This window comes from Augochlora pura, chromosome 10 (genome assembly GCF_028453695.1).
Source record: "Augochlora pura isolate Apur16 chromosome 10, APUR_v2.2.1, whole genome shotgun sequence".
Classification (NCBI taxonomy): domain Eukaryota; kingdom Metazoa; phylum Arthropoda; class Insecta; order Hymenoptera; family Halictidae; genus Augochlora; species Augochlora pura.
Genome location: NC_135781.1, coordinates 23,241,987 through 23,264,498, shown reverse-complemented (window position 1 = coordinate 23,264,498; position 22,512 = coordinate 23,241,987). Strand labels below are relative to the sequence as shown.

The 22,512-nt window shown below is 39.2% G+C and overlaps 3 protein-coding genes across 8 annotated transcripts in view; 1 reads left to right on the top strand and 2 right to left on the bottom strand.

Annotated features, from left to right (window-relative positions):
* Positions 1 to 466: 466 nt before the first annotated feature.
* On the bottom strand, positions 467 to 8,813 carry LOC144475858 (sodium-dependent neutral amino acid transporter B(0)AT3). 3 transcript variants are annotated; one of them, XR_013494935.1, is made up of 15 exons: positions 8,777 to 8,813; positions 6,775 to 7,048; positions 6,470 to 6,668; positions 6,207 to 6,322; positions 6,015 to 6,122; positions 5,185 to 5,268; positions 4,959 to 5,120; positions 4,747 to 4,857; positions 4,035 to 4,236; positions 3,755 to 3,951; positions 3,475 to 3,676; positions 2,634 to 2,793; positions 2,094 to 2,357; positions 1,501 to 1,748; positions 467 to 840 (listed from the first exon to the last, which is right to left on the bottom strand). XR_013494935.1 is itself a non-coding variant. In XM_078192186.1 (14 exons), the coding sequence occupies exons 2-14, from the start codon at positions 6,958 to 6,960 to the stop codon at positions 1,553 to 1,555; spliced, it is 2,187 nt and encodes a 728-aa protein (XP_078048312.1). In that variant the 5' UTR covers positions 6,961 to 7,048; positions 8,777 to 8,813; the 3' UTR covers positions 467 to 1,552. The 3 variants fall into 3 exon arrangements, 2 of the variants coding, with proteins under 2 accessions (XP_078048312.1, XP_078048313.1); XM_078192186.1 differs by having other exon boundaries at positions 467 to 1,748; XM_078192187.1 differs by having other exon boundaries at positions 467 to 1,748; positions 6,775 to 7,045; positions 8,777 to 8,809.
* A 2,111-nt stretch (positions 8,814 to 10,924) lies between these two features.
* On the bottom strand, positions 10,925 to 13,734 carry LOC144476206 (uncharacterized). Of its 4 annotated transcripts, none has more exons than XM_078192874.1 (6): positions 12,192 to 13,734; positions 11,918 to 12,119; positions 11,649 to 11,784; positions 11,340 to 11,497; positions 11,142 to 11,254; positions 10,925 to 11,069 (listed from the first exon to the last, which is right to left on the bottom strand). In XM_078192874.1, the coding sequence occupies exons 2-6, from the start codon at positions 12,061 to 12,063 to the stop codon at positions 11,023 to 11,025; spliced, it is 600 nt and encodes a 199-aa protein (XP_078049000.1). In that variant the 5' UTR covers positions 12,064 to 12,119; positions 12,192 to 13,734; the 3' UTR covers positions 10,925 to 11,022. The 4 variants fall into 4 exon arrangements, with proteins under 4 accessions (XP_078049000.1, XP_078049003.1, XP_078049001.1 ...); XM_078192877.1 differs by having other exon boundaries at positions 11,918 to 12,104; XM_078192875.1 differs by having other exon boundaries at positions 11,918 to 12,094.
* A 17-nt stretch (positions 13,735 to 13,751) lies between these two features.
* Lpcat (lysophosphatidylcholine acyltransferase) overlaps positions 13,752 to 22,512 on the top strand; it is a 32,963-nt gene continuing 24,202 nt past the window's right edge. Inside the window, exon 1 of the mRNA XM_078192872.1 lies at positions 13,752 to 14,309. Coding sequence (XP_078048998.1) covers positions 14,184 to 14,309 — 126 coding nt within the window. The 5' untranslated portion in view covers positions 13,752 to 14,183. The remainder of the gene's footprint in view (positions 14,310 to 22,512) is intronic.

The window sequence follows — 22,512 nt, the reverse complement described above, 5'->3', positions numbered from 1 at the left end:
TTTTCTTTCTTTTCTCTTTTTTTTTATAAATTTTGTACGTGATTTTGTATTAAATTTCAAGGAAAATACGAATCGTTCAACTTCAGAGAATCGATCAGGAGCTAGACACCATTACAAAACCGGAAATTATTATAATAATATTTGGGAACGTCCTCGTCACGCCCATTGGACGGTTCCTACGCTACCCTTACATTTTTCACATAATCTGCGACCGCTAAGCGCAAAAGTATCTCGTTTCTAACTTTAACATTATGCTAGTTCATTTTATTTTTCATTAATGATCTGCGTTCGGTTTTAAGTTGACCTTTACGAATATGTATTGCAAATGCTAAAGATGGTATGTTACGCTAAAGTAGTCATAGCATATACGATACATCTCGCGAACGATATTACAGTTTCACCGATTCGAGCTGTTTAAAAATATCCTGCAGTCATTAAGATCATTACGAGCGCTCGCTTCTGTATCTTCTGATAGTACAATTCTTTCGCTAGGAACGATGAAATAAAAGGTTCTAAAACCGTGCGATACCGAGATGTATTATATATGTATAACACGGTTTAGTAGATTTAAAAAACTGCAAGTTCAAATTCGTGACGCAAGCTTCATGCCGTTTGTTTCGCCTACGTCAAACTTACAGTTTCCTATGCATTTGCTCGACCTCGTATTATTGGGAACTCCCTATGTGCTCGCGATATATCGTTCGGATTAATATTGACATGTGTACGCGTCGTCAAAATGGTTCAGAAACACGAAAAACAGCGACGAGACGTTACCAGAAACGAGCAATTTCTTCCCATTTTCTTTTCACCTTCCATCTTAGATTCCTCGCTGAAACAAAACTGTTAGAAACAATTCGGCGACGATTAATGATACACTCGCAGACCAGATTGCCTATACGTATGTTTCTTCTTCATGGTAATTGACGCGATATCTTTGTACCACTCTATAGAATCAAATTAACCCTTAAATGGATCTGTACACCTTTAAATTCCATTATACCGTGATTCGAATATTACAAAGTAAAATCGATTTCCACTTGTCATTTAGCTAATTTTTTCTGAATCAATTTGAATCAAGGCTTAATATTCGGTTAACACCTTATGTATCGGCAGTTTTCTCACAGTCGTTTCAATGTTGAAGATCAACGGTTCAGAATATCTTAAAAAACCACTTATTAACTGCTTTTTATATAGTTATTTAAAAGAAAATGATCAAACTTCCATTACGTACAGTCGAATTGTTGAAATTCTCTTAATAGGCCTTCGGTAAATGAAGTAGAAAGACTCGACACCAAATCGTACAATAAACACCGATGGTACTTTCCTGTATAGGTGTCTATAACGAGAAACGCGATTTGGGTCAAACTGACCGAAACGCCTGCAGCACTCTGAAGGTCCATTTAAGGGTTACTGTCGTTGAACATCGACTTGGAGCTACAATGAGGGGTAAATATCGGAGTTCGAGGCGCATTGAAAAATGAGAAAACGCTGTTTTCCGACCTATGAACCATTTAAACACACATTAGCCCAACATCGGCGACGACAACCATTCCTAGGTGAGGTCTTCGTCGTCGTCGCTGGGACCACCGGTCGGACAACAGAATCCTTCGGACCCGTCGCTTCTTATGCAGAACAACAATGTCTCGGCGGGCGTAACTTCGTGCGGCATAATTCCATGAAACTCTTTCAGATCCGCCGCGGGGAACCAGGCTTTCTCGTTATCTTCAATTATGAGTATCCCGAAGAATCTGTGTTGAAAAATAAACAATCTGTTAGTTTCTTATCACACATGAAGTGCCGGCAGTGAACTCTAAAAATTCCTACGAAATTGAAATCATTTAATCAATGAAATCGAAACTAGAAAGTTTAAATGTATCATAGTGGATGGTATTTTAACTCCTTCGCATTATGAACGACCTAGTAAAAATCAATTTTTCGTATAATTTTGAGATCTAGTCAAAGATTGCGTTTAAAAACTATCTTTGATCACCCAGCACTTACCCGCCGAGCGCAAAGGGTTAAGAACTCTTTCATCGTGGAATCGTGTCTGCGAAAGATAATCAGGTGTAATACTTTGTGTTACGTCATGTTACCTGCAAATTGCAACTGCGGGAATCCAGAGAACAGACGCGAGAATGAGAATTCCGATGAGAACCAGGGCCCACATCGGCCATTCGTGCCGCTCCGTAATGCCTTTACTGGCGATCCAAGCCGGATAACCGCTCCCGTCGACGATAATTTCCACGATCGAGGCGACCAGAATGCTCAACATCGCCATTGGGCTGAGATACTTCCAGCAGATCAGCCAATAAAGACCTGGACGGTTGCCGGTCATCAATTCGATATCGTCGGCGAATCTGAGAGAAAGATGAAACAAAGAGATGAGAAAGAGAGTGTTCAGAGATAAAAACAATTTTCACATATGTAGAATTTTCCACTCCAAAATATTCTCGCAGTTTATACATTTATTTTGAGGAAGTCGCGGAGTACAAGAATTCTCAATCGATTTTATTTGCATAAAAATGAATATGATTTACAAGAGGGTGACATTTTCGAAAGAGTAAATTTTTCGTGCAAGGGATGTGATTTTAATTTGAAGAAAGGTGAATATATAGTTCATGTATCATCCGTACCTTTTCAAACCGTACACGTAAGACACTGCGATACACTCGAAGAAGGCAATGATCAGCAGAGGAAAGTTCCCGCTGAAGTTATCAAAGAGCACGAACACGTAACTACCAGCTCCATGAGCGAACGCCATCGATATTACGCAGCAAACCAGGCAAATTCCACCTAAAATGTATGATCACCGCGTGACAAACCAGGGTTATGAAAGAATTACAATTACATTACTCAAGAAATTACAATTACAAAGAAAAGCAATTACATTGTAATTTCTAATTCAGATCTCCATTAAATTAAATCACAATAATTCGAAGTTTAGTTGGAGTACAATTACAAAATACTAAATAATTCAATTATATGAATTACGAATTACGATGTAATCGATTTAGAATTACAAATTGAAGTATAATAAATTAGTAAGTATTATTTCTTCATTATTATGAAGAAGAATTTATTATTATAAAGAACTGTACTTCGTACCACTGTACTTTAATTACATTGCAAATCAATTGCATTGTGTTCGAATTACACAAGTGATTAAAATAATTAACAGTTGAATGAACTAAAAGGTTTCAATAATGTCATCGAATTATAACGCAGTTCCATTACTATGTGATTGAAGTGCAGTGTAATTAAATTGGGAAATCGAATTAATATGTAATTGGATTTAATATAACTTCGTGATAAACCTTTTGATAACAGTGACCCAGTCACAGCATCGCATGGCTATGAGATACAAACGAGAGAAACTAACAAAGTTGTGAGGCTTTAACATGATACCATCTGTCAACCCCGACAGATGGTAACTACTAGCTGTGTTATATGGTAATCGTGACACAAGCAACCAACCTGTGAGTATCTCCTTGCGTAAATTCGGAAACAGCTTCATGTCCACGATACTGGTGACAACACCCTCCAATGTGCCGAACTGCGAATCGATGCCCAATGTGAACAGCATGAGGAAGAATAACACAGACCAGAATTGAGCACCGGGGAATTGATTGATTGCCTCCGTGAAGATAATGAACGCCAGTCCAGTGCCTGACGCCGACTGGAAAAAACACGATGGAAGTTCAAGTTAACATTGGAAACAGAAACACGGTGGAATTTCTTCGAGTAGTTTACTGACGTTGTCCAATTCTTTTTCCAGATCGCACTCGGGCAATTCGGGCATTATTAAATTGTCCAGAGTTCCGTTTCCTGTCGTGATATTCAAAAGTGTGCCAGCGATCGGGATCTCGTCCGGCATTTTGTTCCCGAAAATGCTGAGGATCGTGGCGTTCCTTTCCGCCAGACATTGTTCGTACACCATGGTTGCTTTGAACCCTGCGAAGCACAGCGTTCAGAGATCGATACGTCTAGACGCGCGGCCAATAGTCGAATAATTCGGACAATGTCAGGATAATTACCGATAATAGAGAACACGACAATCCCTGCAAACATCGAAGTGAAACAGTTCGTCATACTGACCATAATAGCGTCTCGGTAGCAGTTATTGTTCACGGGATTGTAAGACGAGAACGCTATCAAACCGCCGAATGCCAAACCCAGCGAAAAGAATATCTGAGTGCCCGCTTCCAACCAGACTACCGGATCTGCTATTTTCCACCACTGAACAGACGATATTTTACAATTGAGAAACATCATATTTACATTTCTAATTGATATTTCCGTTTAACCATTCAAAGGATGTTTGGTCTACCCGTGCGACATATCGTTGTGAACTCCTTAGAATATTTTGTAACACTAGAGCTACCGAGTTTTAAAAGCGATTAATGTATATTGGTCTTATAGCAACGACAATATTAGATTTCTATTATAAAATATGCTTCAATAAATATATTTACAAACAATTTTCTGTGATTCCAGGAACTATGAAAGAGAAAATCAGGAACCAACTATTTTGACTAGTTTGGTAGTTCTAGCGTTAGTATCATCGTCATCAGTTTCAATTGACTCGTATTCTACCTCCACTGTCGTTTATCTTGAAGATTTGCGAAGAGATACATATCGTTGAAAGTACAGAAGTAAGAAGTAGAATGCGATAAGTCCATCGAAATTGGTGACGATCGAGGAGCGTATCAAGAGCTACGAAATGAGATGGTCACGAAGAAATATTACCTTCGGAGTAAAAAGGTGGCGCAGACCGTCGGACATGCCTGTCAATGTAATGCCGCGGAAGAAGAAAATGATCAGAACAATGTATGGAAACGTGGCAGTCACGTACACGACCTATAAAAGACATTCCAATTGATAAAGGTATTTTATAACCGATCCGGTTAATTATGCATTCTATAGTGACGCATACCGCGTTGAACACTTTAAAGGAATACCTTCCCTGAAGACGCGATTCCCTTGATCATGCACATATAAACGAGAATCCAAGCGATCACCAGCGCCAGAGCGATCTTCCAATTGAATAACTCCGGGCTATTGATGTCCTTCGATATCATCAGAGTGGTCCGATACCAGAAGTATTGTGTAGGACTGCTGACCTGTGGAATCAGCATCGGTTGCAGCGTAATTGTCTTTATTAATTGAAAGACGAATTGAACTTACCACACACTCCGGCTCTGGGGCGTACGAGCCGTTCTGGAAATACACGTTCGGACATTCTGCCCATGGTAGCTGAGATTGGAAACTCTGCCAGCCAGAAGATTCGGTTATTAGAACGGGCAATGGACTCTTTATATGCATCATGTTATGTATTATTTTTCGTCATAAAGTTGTGCAACTTTTTGCTGTACTTCCACGAGTCTTACTCGTCGTTAACATACTTCTACTAATAAGCTATTAACACTTTATGCCCGGGAAGCTTATTAATAGGCTTTTTTCCGACAGCGCTTATAGTCGTGGAGTCTTTAAATACACTTTTAATTGACATAATACTTTCAAGATATATTAATCAAATGTTAAAGCTATATTATTCAAGTATTATTCAAGTATTATTAACATTTTAATTTTTCGTCAATGAAGTATATACAAAAATTATTTGAAAATTAATCTTTCGTTTATGTGCTGCAAATTCTTCTGTTAAACATTTTTTTTTACTTTAGTTATAGAACACAAACTCGCACGATAACCGAAACTGGCCCGATTTATATGCAATCCGTACGCAGATTCGTCCGAGCATAAAGTGTTAAGTATGAATGTTATTACGTATTTCTAAGTGGGAATAAAAAAATTCTATTTTCTTGTCATCAATATGTAAGTAGCCAAGTAAAATAAATATTGATTTTCTTTTTCTTTTAAGGAATGATTGAAATCAAAAAGATTCTAACCGTTGTAACTAAAGAAAGAATAACATGGCAACGGGTTATATTTGAAAGATGCGTTCTGAATTTGATACGGTATCGTTAATTTGTGATTTTCGTAATTCGAAGACTTACTTGAACAAAGTAGAAGAGGCACCAAGCGATAATAGTGTTATAGTACAGAGCTACGTTGAAGGAAACTACGGCGCTGCTTATCCCTATGCCGCCCATATACGGAGAAACCTTTTCCGAACAAACGTGAATATTTATTCAAGTATATTTGGATTTTCTACTGTAATATTATTCCGCGTATCACGCGACAATCACCTGGTTCCACACACCGATAGCGCCCTTCCGCAATCTCTGGCCAATCGCCAGTTCCAGATAAAATATGGGGATGCCCTCGATCGCCAGCATCACGAAGTATGGTATTAGAAATGCACCTGTTTTCAAAGTCGTACGCAATAAGAGTAAGCAAGGAATAATAATTTGCATCGAAATCGAACTCCAAAAATTTAGAAATCATATTCGAATTGGCGATTCGGTTTAATTTTCGTTTCTGAAGCGTAAAAGTATTTCTCACAGCATACCTCCGCCGTTCTTTTGAGCGAGATATGGGAATCTCCATACGTTCCCGAGGCCTACTGCGTATCCGACAGTTGCTAACAGAAACGTGAGTTTACTATCCCAATTCTCCCTTTCGTCCTCGCCGGATTCCGGTCGAAATATCGTTTTCCCATCGTTGTTGGCGGTTTTGTTGCTACCCCCATCCCCGCTTGCTGGTTTGCTCTGCAATTAATGAAATTAAATTATGAATTAAATTAAATTATGAATGAAATTAAATTAATTATGTCTTTACTTTTTTATTTATCGGAGTATATACTTTTATATTTACCTTTGTGTTAGGACTGGAGTCTTCGAAGGCTGCGTTCGTGGCACCGTAATTGGCAGTACTGACATTTTTTCTGTTCTCCGTCACCAATCTTCCCCTCATCTCCTTCATCTCGAGTCTGTCGACGCTCTTTTGGGGCTTTAGATCGCGCGAGCTTTGCCGGCGGACAAGGTGGGCTGTGTTCGCCATCCTTTTTTTTTCTGTGGTGTGAACCACCGGTTTCCTACTTTGCTAGAATCAAACGGAAATGCCACACGCGCCTATGGACTCCATCCTTCTGAAATCAGTCGTTTGAAATCGTTACGATTCACCTAAATCACTCGTCTGCGATCTTCTTAGCGGAACGACTACTTGTGCTTAGAAATCGTTGCTCAATCGCACAGTATCGAACGAAGGTGAAATGACATTAAACTATCGCGAAATTCAAAGAAAATTAAGCATATCATCGAATAATACCGATCTTATTATTAATATTCTGCTTTGCATCAATGGGTCAAAGCTGAATGAACTATTAAGTAACGAGGATTAATATCAGAAAATTAGATGAGTTGTAGAAGATTAATCTACTTCGTTTCAGGATTATTACTTTAGGATTCGGTACACGAAATTAATTTTCAAATCGTTTTTCGCAAATATGTTGAACATTTATAATCCGAATTACAAAGCTCAGAGTTTTTCTGCTGAATACGAGAGAAACAACCACCTCTCCTAAAAAACGATTCTCCAAAGTGTGCTTGTTTCAACGAAATGTTCAGATTTTTCACAAATGTTTGCGCTCGAGTACTGCTCGCTGACTGTTCGACGCACACCTATGCACACGCAGCTGCTAATCCCTCACGTGCACGTTGAAAGAATTCTCGCGAATTGGCAGGAAGAATATTTATAAAATTATCCATTAATTTGTTTAGCCGTGTTTATTGCTCGAACGCAATCATGCTAGCTTTTCACAAAAATATTCGCACGTTCCTTCAGAAAACCGAAGCGATCAAAACTAAGAAAATTCCGACGGGTTTACAGAAACGATCAGACAACGAAGAATGTTCGCGCTGCCCGAAGGTTTATCATCGATTAAAACCGAGCTTACGTCTGCTTAAACGAAAGCTTACTTAACGAAGAGCTTTAAGATCGACGGGACGTCGCAAGAGGATCGGGAACGCTTTTCACCGGAGAGCAACAGAGAAAAGATGGCAACTTTCCCGAACAAAGTGTCGTTATTTCTATCGATTAAAAGCGGCGCGAACAATCTCGGTTACCTAATATTTACGCGACCGTGGAAAGCGAAGTCCGAGGAGAGCAGGGGAACTCGAAGTAAACAATAGGCAATAAAACAACGTGTCGATCACTGATCTCCCGCTCTTGAGCCCTCTTCCTCGCCGAAGCGAAGCACTCGGCAGAAACGTTGTTACGATTCCAGCAAAAAGAATCCGTCGCTGGATGGCAAGCAGCCGTGTGAAAAAGGGGGAGAGATGTTTGCCTTTCAGCTTCACCACGTCCCTGACCTCGTACGCGAGATGCCGTCGAGAGCAGACCGAGAATCGCACGAGAAATAGTTTTCAGCTGGAACGGCGCGCGGCAATCTCGGAAAATAAAGAGGGAAAAATCGATGTCCGCGATTTGCGTCCAGGGACATTCCGAGGCGGAAAGGAAAACGGATTTTCGTCACTGGAGCACACAGGACATCGGAGCGGCAATTCAACGCGACTGACATATACTACTTTCCCCGTTGACGTCATGGGTGGACCGATCGAGTGACATTGCCCACCTTTCGCGAAATCGAGCGCGTTTCTACAGCGAGAGAGAAACAAAAATTTGGAGAATCGTTCTTCGAACAGTAAGAATCCCATTCGGGACCCATTGAGGCTAGACGTGATCGCGTGGACCCGGGATATGCGAACGAACCGGCGCGTTTAATATCGCGAACGATCGAGCGACTCTAAGCCGGAACCGAGAAAAAGAAACGCCTTTGTTTTTTGTCAGGATATATCGTTTCGAGTTCGTCACTGACCTGCTGGGGTGAGAGAAAGAAAAGCGCGAGGGCCTCCTTATGGGACGAGGAGCAGTTAGCTACTGTGGCACCCTCTACTGCGATGGTAACTTTTGAAATCACGATACCCCACGGAATCAATAGCAAGCGCCGGCGCCCCAATGCCTCCGTGTCCCACAGACCGGAATATGCGTGTACCCCTTTCGCTGAGAGATTGGTCGATGATCGACGAAACCGTGTGCGAGCAAGCATGGCAAATGTCACAGCGTGACGTTGCTCTGTCCCATTAACTCCTTGCACACGGACTACTGTCCGATACCGTGACGAATAGATCGATCACAGTCAAAGCTTAAGCTGGATTCGACGATCGTCAAAGTGGAAACTGTTGCACCAAAAATTGGCAGCGAGTCGCACGACAATCGTTCGCCACTTCAGATCTTGGAATGTTTTGTCACTTTACTTTCCCTTTTCTAAGGGTTCTTCCTTCTCCTCCGCACAAAATTCCTCCGCATTCTTTGCTCGCACAGTTCTTTGATTATGTCTTATACGTGCCTCTTTTTTACTTTCCCTTTTTCGAGAGTTCTTTCGCTTTCGTATGAAATTGCTTCGAGTTCTTTGGCTTTCGAATGGAATTGCTTAGAGTTCTTTGACTTTCGTACGAAATTGTTTCAAGTTTTTTGCTCGCACAGTACACCGATTACGACCGGGGTGAACAATTTTTGACTCGTTTTTGCTGTCCACAGCTCCAGGCCACAATATTAAGATCACATTTTCAACGTTCATCAGGCATATTACCACGTCGCGGTACATACACCGGTGACACGATTCTTCGTGCACCTTTAAAACTTAATCCGCAGCTCGAGATGCGATTACCCAAAGCGAATTTCATTAAGGTTTGTACAAACTAAACGGTATGATGGAATTATCATTGTGATTTGAACATCGAAATTTCGTCGATCGTATCGCGAGTTATATTTCATATTTCGAAAACAGATAATTTAACACGGTGTTTGTATTGTAAATTCTAGAAATACACTGAATGATATTTTTGTTCCACAAAGCTTTATGAATTACGAGGATGGTGATGCGGCAAGCACGTTTGTACGTGTATTCGCATACAGATTTTGATCTGTAGGCGAGAGGACGCGACTACGCATTCCGAAAGATCAAGTCAAAGCGTTTGACCTTTACGAAAACTGAATCGATACGAAGTTTATATATTCGTCCGGTCTGCATAGAGGTCCGATTTTAAATACGATGTGACATAAAAAAATTAGGGCGAAGCACCAGCCTATTTTCCTGCATCGGTATCGACATCGTTACGTAAGGGAAATTGTTCTTCGGCGAGTGATTGCTCCCTCCTATTAACAGCTGTTCGCGTTACGCAGAAATCAGGTGAAGAGGGTAAACCGTCGGTGACAATAATGCGATCACCGTTAATATCGTCCCGTGCTAACGCTCGTTTCGATTAAACATGCTTTTATGGTGACAGACAATCAACGAACGTTTAGGTTCCCGAGCCGGATGAAAATTACAGGATAATTTCGTTCACTAGCGAACAGCTGTCGATTTTGTTCGAGTGAAAACACTGTCCGCGATCGATTCGCCCTACAATTTGCCGCGAACGTCGTTCGCGATGTTCGTTTTATGCGCGAGACCGTAATCTTAATTAAACGTCATCGTTTAATGATGCCTCGGTAGGAACGGTTAGTCATCGGCTCATAATACTAGCGCGACACTTGTCTTAAGTTGCGAACAGAAGGGATTAGTCCCAGCGACAGTGGAGAAACCGGTCTTTAATCAGACAAGTAGTACAACACGTCTTTGGCGGGAGAGATTCCGTAATGCTTGAAGCAATACGCGTGTAATACCTATTTCGAAACGAGCACTATTAATGCAATAAAATCTGCATAAAGAATATTTATGCAAGACAATAAAATTACTGTGCCTGACTTAACATTTATGCTAATGAACATTGAAATAACTTTATCCTATAGTCATATCATTTGGTTATAAAAAGTATCGCATGTTATATAATTTATATACTATTCAAATTGCAGACTTAAAGAAGTCGAAAATCTTTTCAAACTAAATTTTATGATACGTTTTACGTGAACTTTTTTTAGACACTATGTCGTCCCAAGACGTAGGAAGATAATACGAAAGAAATTAGGAATAAAAATATTTTTATTTTGTAACTTTTCGTATGAAATACATTGCTGTAATGATGTTTCTTCTTGTACAAAAGGTTTACAGAAAAGTATTGTTCAACGAACAGTCTCCTTTATTAAAAACTGTGTAACGGCCAATATTTCTGAAATGTATAATATAAGTTAGCGATAAAACCGCTAATTAAGTAGAATTTTAATCAAGGATAAGTGCTTACGATCGATTCGTTCTCTTTTAAATCTGTCCTCAACGAACAAGTTTGTCAAATCTTCGATCATCTCCTCGTTCTTGTAATTATATTTATTGATGTTTTCGTTGATCCGGAGGTATCTACGTTTAATACAGATTAAGCAAAATGATCGCATCGGGTATCAACAAACATCAAATGGACAATACGAATGCTATTAAAGGATACAAATCGTTGTAATAGTTTAGTCCATCCATGGCACACTTTAAGAGTAGATTCAGCCTCGGTCTGTAGGGAGTTCCATTGACCAACTCTTTCATCGTGTCATCGTTCAACGAAACATTGCTGCGAGCGTCTTCCAAATTTTTATAACGAGACCTTAACGCCTAAAACGAAGTTTCGATCGAAAGACTCGCACAGAAAAGTTTCAAAAATCTTAACTTTACCTTTTTGATAATATTACTTATTCAACTAGTCAACGATGAAATAGTAAATTCGATTCGAGGTATAAGAAACGTATGTAGTTAAATTAATTACTTGATTGACGTTATTGAAACGCGACGAAATATCCAGAAGTAATGTAATTTCGTTGTCGATTCCTAGGAGAATTTTATAAATCAATCTTCCGTATATCTCCTCCGTTTGGCAGATAACTGTGTTATCGACCCCCTCGCTGTAAAACAACGACATCTGTTTGTGAATCAGTGAACTCTTTACCGTATTAAGCATCCACAGCGCTTTTGACTTGTTCGTCGAGTTTCCGTTCTGGAAACTTATCCGAATAACAATGTGTAACTAGACGGTACCTTGTAACAAGACGAAGTTGTTCCAATTGATTCTTCAATGCGTTCAGCGGCCGTTTGGCTTCCTCGGATAATTCCTTCCATTTGCAGTCAATTTTCTCCAGTTGCGAGAAATAACTAATCAATTGTTTGTGTAGTTCCGTTGCCATAATTTATAGGTTATTTCATGGCACTGTGATACTATGCATTACTACATTAGAGTACGCTACTTGAAGTAAGCGTCATTAGAAGAACTTTGCGTATGTTCGAATGTCTTTTAATATGGGTGAATGCTTACCGACGATCCGAACACTAATATTGTATTAAAGGCGAAATAAAATTGCGAATACTTCGTCTGAACAATGTGGAATACATGTATAATACATGTGGTCGATTGTAAAAGCTTCATAACACAGTTGCTCTTTTTAATGTGCTCTAATAACATCGCGCGTGAGCATTTATGCAAAAAAAATAATAATGAATGGACAATTAATCGTTCTGCTCCAATTAGACGGTGTAAATCATTACGGTATAGTCCTCCAACCACATATTTGAGTAACTAGTACACGTTTCCACGTTATCATTCTGTCACTGCTATTTTCGTAGTTTTGTGTACGTTTAAATCACAATTTTGCCATCTTCGTGTAGTCAAATCGAATGAATATTGCGTCATCTGAATTTCATATTTATGTTAAGAGACAAGAATAATTGAGGAAAACTTAAGACACAGCTTATGACATATAATAGGTATGAGAACAATATGCTAATTTTGATTGTCTTGTATACAAGACAAGACGTAAATGTAAGATCTTCACGAAACGTTATTCGACTTTGATTCAAATTATTCCATAATCCTTGAAACCTGTAACTTTATCCTACCTTGACATACAATGAAATTATGGGTTGCGATTAGTATATTAATTTTTAAATGGTCAATACCTTGAAAATAAGACAACGAGAACTTCGAAACTAAGTCAACCGATAACTACGCAGAGTAAGAAATCCTCGAATAAAGACACGTTGTTTCATACTATCCAATCGTTTTAATTTATACGAATTCTATAATTTTGTACTTTGCGCCCGAAAATTTCAATAAAATACCAACACGAAACGTTCAATTTTCCAAAATTAAAAAAAAAACATACAAAAAATTGAAGATTAATATTTCTGTTCATTCAACATTAACATTATATATAAATATTCACCAATTTCGTCCACCGCTTTTTCTCGACTAACTGTACTGCCCTCTTGATCAACGAAAAACTGAAACTTTAAATTAATGAACTTATTGTAAACTCAGTTAATGCCAACTAAAAGAATTGTGTGTCTGGAATAAAATAACAATTTTGTAAAAGTTGATAATTTTAAAATTTCAAAAGGAAAAAGATATGAGAAGCAAAATCATTATTTAGTAATATTGTTAAGATGAGAACATTTTCTAAAGCGTAGACAACAACTATGTTGAAAAAAGAATTAAATAAGTGAAAATAAATAAACGGAATTCATTTGCAACTCTATGAAGTACATAGAATGTTGTAGCTTTCCTGAAAAGGTAAAAGCCACATAGTGTTCCGAATATTTAAAACTATCCCAAAAAGTAGCAAATTAATAGATAGCACGTTTTAACTGAACTGATTGAAGTAGTTTCACTGTTCGTATGAAAAATTCGAATCAATTGAGAACGGAATTATTTGAAAATGGAAGGGGCACGGGACCTAACGAGTACGTCCTTGGCTCGTGCTCGTTGGGGGTGGTCGGATGGGAGGCCGAGGGAACTTTCGACGAGGTGACGCGGTGCACACTGCGCACGCATCTGACAGTATCCCCGAGTGTTCGGTAGAGTTCGGTAACGGTCGGGAGAGCGCTTGGCCGGTTTGTTCGGTCGAACGAACCGCGAGAGCACAGTGTACCGTCGACCAACAACCCTTTCGCGTGCAAGGATGTCTCGTCACGGCTAATCAAAAGTCCGATTTCTCACTCTCACTCTTCCTCTCTTTCTCTCTCTTTCTCTCCTTGCCTCCGTTTCATTTTCTTCCCCACAGTACACACCTTCGACTGTGTATCGGGACAGTGTGTTAGGAAACATCGAGAGCATATCGTCGGAACTTTCTCACCTGGCCGATTCGTATCGACGTTTCGCGGCCAACACAGTGTGTGACTCTCGACCGAGCAGCTAAACCGTGCGACTCTGATCTGGTCTCATCCCACCCCACGGCCGCCGCTCTCTCGCGCGCACTCGTGCACTCTCTCCCGCTGTCTCTCTCCCTCCTTTTCTCCGGCGCGGAGAAACATGGACGAGACAAACGGGAAAATGCGGAACAAGCCCGAGGACGTGGATACCGCATCCCTTGGCTCTGACATCCTGAACCCGTTCGTACACCGTCTTGAGCTGGACACAACCTACGACAAGCTCAAGGTCAGTGGTTCTCCGAATCCTCTCGCACACGGGAATCCCGAGAGGGATCGATGCTCACGCGGCCGACTGTTTAGGGGTTGTCGAAGCAGAGCTGCCCGAGCGGGGAGGGGGCGCACCGACGATCCTAATCGCGGGAGAAACGACTGTGTCTCCCCGTCCCGTTCGTTCCGGCAGACTGACAGACACGCCGGCATACACTCCCGGACAAACAGATTGTACAGCGAATTAAGTCTGCCGGAAAGGACGGCACGGTATTCATGTTGTTTCGTTCCGAAACGTTTCACGAACGTTCTGACCGTTTATTTGAATCTGTTCGGTTCGTTCGTGCGCCGAACGGTCGAAATGTTTTCGACCGTTTTACTTCCTCCTTCGGTTAGAGAAACTCGAAAATATGGTAAAACGTTAAATGCGGAAATACCAACAATTGACGATATACGCGCAATCTCTCGGAAGGTCGAGCCTCCGCATTTGACGCTATAGGCAGAGATGATGAAAATGATGATTATATTATGTGAACACAAAATCGTGTAAATTTGAAAAGTTTGTGTAGACAAAATTTGATGCACTTGACAATTAGCTTTGGATGTGGAATCAAGTGGTTCAAGTGTGCAGGAGTTTTGTTACCTGCACAACTTCAATTTATCGAGGGAAACACGTAGATTACCTTTTCAGCAATAATCTTCTCTTACACGTTTAAGACGAAGTATTTAATACACAGTACAAAATATTTAATATGAAATATTAAACGTACAATATTAATACTGTACAGTACACAAATTCTTAATAAATAGATACCTTAAATTTTTGTGATGTCGAAAATGGTAGTTTCCATTGACCTACATGAATTATCTTCCAAACCCATTTACGATATCTTTATCACTGTTCAAATTATATAGACATTGTTGCCTTAATTATACCCATGCTCTATCAACAGCAATTATAAACTACTTATTGTGCAACTCGTCCTAAAACGCATTATTTTTGTATTTTTGCGTTTTAAATTTTTCAGTTTGATTTACACGAAATAATTGTATTAATCGTCACCTATTGCAATATGAAACACCGAAATGTGTAATTTTGCATCCTTGAATTACAATCTACAATATTTATCAGAACAAATCGATGCAGACTGTATTAAACGATTCAACAGCAGCTTTCAACTCTCAAGAACATTTCTCTCAAACCGTTTACAGTAACAAATTTTCGTCAAATAGTTGCTTAACATTATAACAAAAATAACTCTTCCGCCATGTTGCGGCACAGTAATTTCATTATTTTACCGGCGCGGAATTTCTGCGGCTTCCGGTTAAAGAACTCGAAAAGGCTTAAATGTTTCGCGGCGATCGAACCGGTTTGCACCAACAATGAAAGTCATCAGATTCCATTGTGCCGCGCGATCGATAAACAATAAATATTTCTATTATTCAACGGGCAGTTATAGATTACCACGTGGCCGCTGCACAAGACCAATCGGCGATCTTATCGATCCCGTGCGCCAGCCAAAAGAATTAATAGTTCGCGACTCGTCGCGCTCGTCGGGTATATTTCGAGTGACGGCGCGTGAAAATATTTCTTTTTTCTGTCCACGTGCGCACGGTAAAGGCTTGCGCGCATCATGCTAAAACGATTCGTGCGGTCGCGTCGCATAAACATTCAGCGCGAGATGCAGCTTTCAAAACGAGACACAAAAGCGTGGCACGTTGCACGCGCGCGTCTGTACCGTGCATCGAGAAAGGGAAACTGTTACAGAAATCACTTTGGAATCCGGGCGACAGTGCTAAAATCGGGCTCGCTTTGGTAAGCAGCGCCACGGAAATGCATTTTCCTTCGAACGCCGCGAAAAGATAGCTCACCGTTGGATGTTCCGTTGCTCAAGGATTTCATTGGTCTGCTCGTGTGACCATTGCGGTGGCATTATGTAACAGGAATCCGATGGTTAACGCGAGAAAAGATGAAATTACAAGGAAAACCAGTTCCGGCGTTTCCATAACGTGACGTGTAACGACGATTACCCCGGGATCGTGGCACGAAATTCATTTTTGGAACGACGCCGGCGAGGATAGTATAGATACTTAATACCGGCTTGGTGTCAATGAACGTTGTATTCTTTGGACGCGACAATGTCTGCAGATTTTATACTTGCTCTTAAAAAAAGAGTATAATAAATTTCAAAACAGTAAAAGCATTTGAAAAATTAAAAAATAGTATGGTACTATTTGCAACTCGTTAAAATGTTTATATACTCGTTTAAGTTAATATATATTTGCGTTACCTCCCCACCTAAGAATTTAACAAATTAATTTCTTTTAGCCGTTAATAAATAAATAAATCAAAATTAAAAACGGGAACGAATTATGGGTCAATTTCTTAGTTGGTATAATAAACACTCGTGTAAAGTTCGATCAAAATCGGCGTGTATCACTCACCGATAAACCGTACGAGATATTATTGCTGGAGGGTCGTAGAAAATTATCGAACGGATTGGTATCGATCGAAATTACCAGGAATAAGATCGGAATTACATGATTTCCTTATAGTAATTTTGTAAGATTGCGGCGGGAAACAAGAATGCAACGCATATCTGAGTGTTATTGAATTTCGAAGCCTCTGGCTCTAGCTTATTCGTCTCACTGGACAGAAAATCTCTTTAACGATTACGAGAACATTTCACGATGGCACGTCGAATCGCGTTGAGTAAGGTGTCGCAGCACTTGACTCTAGCAGTCGCAACTGCCACGTTGATATAATTTTTTTTTTCATTTCATGTAACCGACATTTATTTCATTCCCGTCGTATGAAGTTGATATTTTGGCAGGTTGTGATTAAATTGTTGGATCTGGAACGTTGCAGGCCGAGAATATTGGCATCCTTTGGGGGTACGTGCTTAAGCACGTGTATAATCTATTGGGAGAAGGGGTTCGCTCATGTATTTCCGACTCAACCACTACAATCTTACTTATTGCTATAGCACGGTAGCCTCCAGTGACACTCTCGGCAGCAAGATTGTCTTCAATAGGCACGTTGTCTGGCTAGAGCACGCCTGGTCACAGATCTGGCCCTGCAGAGCGCTGTCCTGGCATCTAAAGGGCTACCAAACCACGCCTACTCAAAAGTCTTAGGGTATTTTGCACTGAGGAGATGAGACAGAGGAAGAATCAGGTAGAGAGAGTACAATATAAATGCAAATTTAAATAAATAGATAGCAAGGTGTAGTATAAGACACATAACAGCAAAATAGATAAGGTGCAAAATATTTAAAGAACAAGGTAAATTGATGATAAAATATATACAGAACAAAGCCGATGTCACGCAATATACTTAGAAAATAGGTAGATTAGGAGGAAGATAAACAGAAACCCTTTAACGTAGATAATAACATAGATAGAGTACAAAATAAATGGAGTTCTAAATTAATAACAAAATAGGGTGCAGGGTATTTGAAAAGCAAGATGGGGTACAAAATGTTTGAACTAGGTAGATGAAGGATAAAATAGAGGAAATCTTTAGTAGACAGTTAGGTAGATGCAACTCAAGATACGGAAGAAGTAATGTAGCTGAAGATAAGGCAGACAAGAAGCACCTCAAGTAGAGAGCAAGATCGACAGAAAGCACTTCAAGTAGACGTAAAGATGAAGAACAAGAAAAATGGAGAGCTAAATAAATACCAGGATAAATGAACATTCTCAGTAAAGGTGGTGGATGTAACGTAATATACTGAAGACAAGACAATGTGCATTATAATGGGCTCAAAGTTCTATATTGTTACTGATACCTAATCGAAAACTTAACAAAAAATCATACTTGCATATTTCTGTTTTCTATTATCAGTAATATAGAAAAATATAAATATATTTTTTTAAAGTTTTTGCTTAAATATCGCTAACACTGGAAAAGTTACTTTGAGTCTGTAATTATTCGCTCTACTGTAGATAGAACGTACTATTGAATAGACAACAAAATACCTAAATAATAAGATAGATTCCAAGTTATAGACAGATCAATGAATCGATAGATAGTGTCAGCTATTCCAACTTTATTCCAATCCAAGCTACAAAAAGTACTAATTTGATCACTAATTATAAAAAATAATTTGCATTTTATGAAAAGTAGAAATAATCTACAATAGTTGCAACACAATATTTTTAAATTCTTTAAATATCATTAGAACTTAACGTTATTCAATTAACCCACTTTTGTAATAAAGGAATGAAATCAATAGTCCATTAATAAGATTCAAAAGTATTCGTCCAATGACATTCCGTACGAATCAACGTATCAACGTTTCGCTAACATTGCAATTATATAGCCTCGTTAGGGCATCGAATGACACGTTGATAATGGAACGCGAATCACCGATTAGGCAAGCGAATTGTCAAATCGCGCAAACCAAGCGAGTTTGAAGGACATTTGTCCTCTGTGGAAATTGTTATAGAAAATCGACTTGCAGTATTTTTAGTTTCATCGGTTTCGCAATGACGCTCGAGGAAGTTGTAGAGCCAAGCGCATTGTCTGAAAGGAGTGCAACGACTATTTGATATCTGATGCGTGACCTAGGCACATTGCGGGAACCCATGCGTCCATAAAATATTCGATGTTCTTTTTCCGGAAAGACTGCGCGCTTCTAAATACATCATGCGCAATAACTCTCGTTAGGAGCCTCGTTTTTTTTTTTAATTTCACGTTCTCGGAAGCCTTGACACGATTGCCGAGCGTCGGCCCGAATACCGCGGAGTTCATTAATTCGCGTCATAATATAAACACGAGATGAAATACGTGATTCGTTCGATGGCGGGTCTTCGCACTCGCCATACGGGCCGCGATGGCATTGACTGGTTCATTGGCAGTTCTTTGGCGAAAAACTTACGTGCATGCTGCCCATTCTTCTGGAATACTAATTGCACTCCATATCACGCGACCGTTAACAGTCACGTACTTGTGTAGGTACAGAGTTTCGTTTCGTCAGGACAGCCAGTGACGTTTCACGGGTCCGCAATGCAATTGCACACGGTGCGGAAAGAGACTTTATACAGATACTCTTTCATAACATGGAAAATAACGTTGCATGTGCATAGTATCTCCCTTGTCATTCGCATCTAATTAATTTCACTATTATTATCCGTCGCGAAATATATTGCAGACAGAAATGAAATCTTCGTTCGTTTGTATCGATGTTGTGCGATTTTCGATGCACTGGTCAATGCACTTGTACACAGTGTAAAAAGGAAATCTTACGGATCTTTATGCAAAATAAAAACCTTGTGCATTAATTGTAAGATATAGGCTTCAAGTATAATTTAAATTCTTCCTGCAATATTTTTAATAAATTTAAATCAGTACATATACCGACGGTCTAAACTCTTTGAATCTTTTCATTGCTTTAAATTTTCTGTATCTCAATACTTTCGCCATAAACACATAAAATTCGCAGTATAGTTATTACTCTAAATTCAACTACGCGGTTACTATCCGTACGGAAATTTATTACAGATAAAAAATTAAATGTTCATTCCTTTTAATTGAATAATACTGGTTTTTGATTAAATGGTCGAGGCACTTGTATATGATGCGAAAGGAGTCTTTATTGGCTTTCTCATAAAATGAAAACTAGCGTTGCATATACAGTGTTTCGCCTGTCATTACCATAAAATTGACATCACTGCTATTATCCGTTGCAAAATATATGGCAGACAATAATTAAACCTTCGTTACTTTTAATCAAAGACTTGCGATTTTCAGTACATTGATCAATGCACTTGTACATGGTGTAAAAAGAGTCTTTCTTTCTTGACTTTTTCAAAGAATAAAAACTAGCATTGCATATATGGTACAGTGTCTCGGCTGATTATCTCGGCTCATTACCATCTAATTAACGTCGGGGTTACTATCCCCAGCAAGGTCACATTGCAATAAATAATTGAATCTTCATTTCAATTATTTGAAGTCGTATGACCTATCTCGCATCTACATATGGTATAAAAAGAGTTTATTTATTTTTTCTTAAAATGAAAAGAGTATTGCATATAGTCCTCACCTCGCCTATTGTTAGCGGACTGCCAATTTGACTATTTATGGCAAAAATGAGTAGCTGAAATATAAAATTACGAAATCATAAGAAGAATTTAATAATACTGTTACACTGTTTTGAACTTATCAAAATAATTAAAAGAAACAATTTATTTTCTCTTAATTTCTGTTCTTTATAATCGTTCTAGAAAATTGTTTTCTGCATAAAAGTCCGCAGTGTAGTTATTCATATCTAATTAACGTCACTATTATTTCCCGTAACATTTGTTGCAGACAAAAATGATTTCTTCGTTCCTTTCAATCGAAGACGTCTCGGTTTTCGATGCGAAGGTCACTGAACTATCGCGTAGGAAGAGAGTTTATTCGCTTCCTCATGAGATGGAAAATAATATTAAACTGGAAAAATATTATTGAACAGTGTTGCAGACAAAAATTTAACTTTCATAGGTTTCGAGGCATTTACGTTGCGTACGTTAAGGAATTATTGGCGAGTTAAACATTTCTAGGAAGTTTATTACGAAATTGCCACCTTTCTCACCGTTTGAACTTAAGAGGTCCTCGCTACGCAATCTGTCAGTGCAGTTCGCCAGTCACTTTCTCCAATAAAAACAGCTTTTACTCGGCGCAACAATGTCTCCGGACGAGCGAAAGAAAGACAGAATAGCAAGAAAATTAATCAGAAGGATAGTATTTTAGACCATGGTCTTTCTTTGAGGTTCCCCGGTTCTTATTAACGACATTTCGCCCGCTTTCGAGGCATTGCCGGTGAAACGGCGATAGTTTTCCACCGTACCAGCCGAGCCTTGCGCAAAAACTGCGAGCCGGTTGCCAAATACGGTCGGCGCGAACATTGATCACCGGAACAATCCACCTTCGAAATATTTTCCGTTTGAAGATTCGCGAGAATTAATTGCTGACGCGTGAGTCAACCTTTGAAACGATAGCGGAGGAGAATAAAAGTGTAGAGCCATCAGATATTGACGTACAGTTGCTTGCGAAACTCCACGCGGTAAAGAAAAGTATGGATTCACGCCTATGTATCGGTCGTGTATGAATAATTAACTAGGCATGGTAAAGCTGTTGCAGTTATGATAGAATTTCTGTATTTTTCTGTGCAATTAATCTGACGATTTTTATGCAAAATAGAAATTATTGTCAGTGCAAGATACAAAAGCTAGGCAGACGTTTATTTCGTTTCTGAATCAGTCGGAAATAATGAAACAGCTATGATATAGTACAATCTGAACATTTCTAATCGATCATGAGATTCGCAAGTTTCTTTCCATTAGTTTCAAGGAGATCATACTTTTTTCCCGACGGTGATTAAATTCTTTGCAGTTCTGTCAGAATTGTTTTCCCGAGATAATAGAAAACGAAACGGCGACAACTTGCTGAAAGTGCGAGGAATTATTCAAAATGACGTGTGGCGCGCGCATTATTCATGAAGATATCGAACCCAAGGAAAGAAACTACAGACGGAGGAAAGTGCACTCTACGTTTTCTAATCGAAGAGGTTCAACATCTCTCGGGACTCGCGTGTTCGGTTTACGAATTTGTCGATTAATTAGCTTTTCAAACGGCACTGGCGGAGCATTTGATGATTCATATGGAATATGCCGTTTTTACTTCCGGACTTAATAATAGGCTCGACAACTAATTGGAATCGGGCAAAGCTATTCATTTAATATAAAGCGATGAAAAAGGAAAGCCCGATTTATTTTCTCTTTTCCGGTTGATTTTAAGGTACATATTATACGGAGTGTCTCAGAGGTACATGCCAATACTTAAGGTGTCGCATCTACGTACACGTTAAAATAAGTAAACAAATTCGTACGAAGAAGTGTCTTATGTACCTTACTTTTCAAGACGAAAGTGAAATAAGAAAGTATTTAGAAGTGACCGTCCGTGCCTCATTTCACGTAACTACTTCTTTTACTACGCCTTGATCTCTTATCTAACGTTTACGATCAAAACGAAAGAAAGATGTTATGTTATTCAGATCAGAAATGCATTTGGGACTAATCGAGAAATACTTGATATTTATCGATAAATGTGAAATTCAATGTTGAGGCGTGTAAAGGCCTCTTTGGAGTCACGTAGTGATTGTATCGAACATTTTCTTTGGACATTTTGACATGCAGGACACTTGTTCGTAGGAAACTTTTTACTTATTTATTAC

What these genes read in the sequence shown, in the direction of transcription:
- LOC144475858 (XM_078192186.1), bottom strand. Translation starts at nt 6,960, where the DNA reads ATGGCGAACACAGCCCACCTTGTCCGCCGGCAAAGCTCGCGCGATCTA. An exon ending in ACTCCAGTCCTAACACAAAG is followed by an intron (nt 6,669 to 6,774) that starts GTAAATATAAAA and finishes CATTAATTGCAG; the next exon opens with AGCAAACCAGCAAGCGGGGA. An exon ending in CCCCAGAGCCGGAGTGTGTG is followed by an intron (nt 5,121 to 5,184) that starts GTAAGTTCAATT and finishes CTGATTCCACAG; the next exon opens with GTCAGCAGTCCTACACAATA.
- LOC144476206 (XM_078192874.1), bottom strand. Translation starts at nt 12,063, where the DNA reads ATGGCAACGGAACTACACAAACAATTGATTAGTTATTTCTCGCAACTG. An exon ending in CTAAACTATTACAACGATTT is followed by an intron (nt 11,255 to 11,339) that starts GTATCCTTTAAT and finishes TATTAAACGTAG; the next exon opens with ATACCTCCGGATCAACGAAA. An exon ending in TAAAAGAGAACGAATCGATC is followed by an intron (nt 11,070 to 11,141) that starts GTAAGCACTTAT and finishes TATACATTTCAG; the next exon opens with AAATATTGGCCGTTACACAG.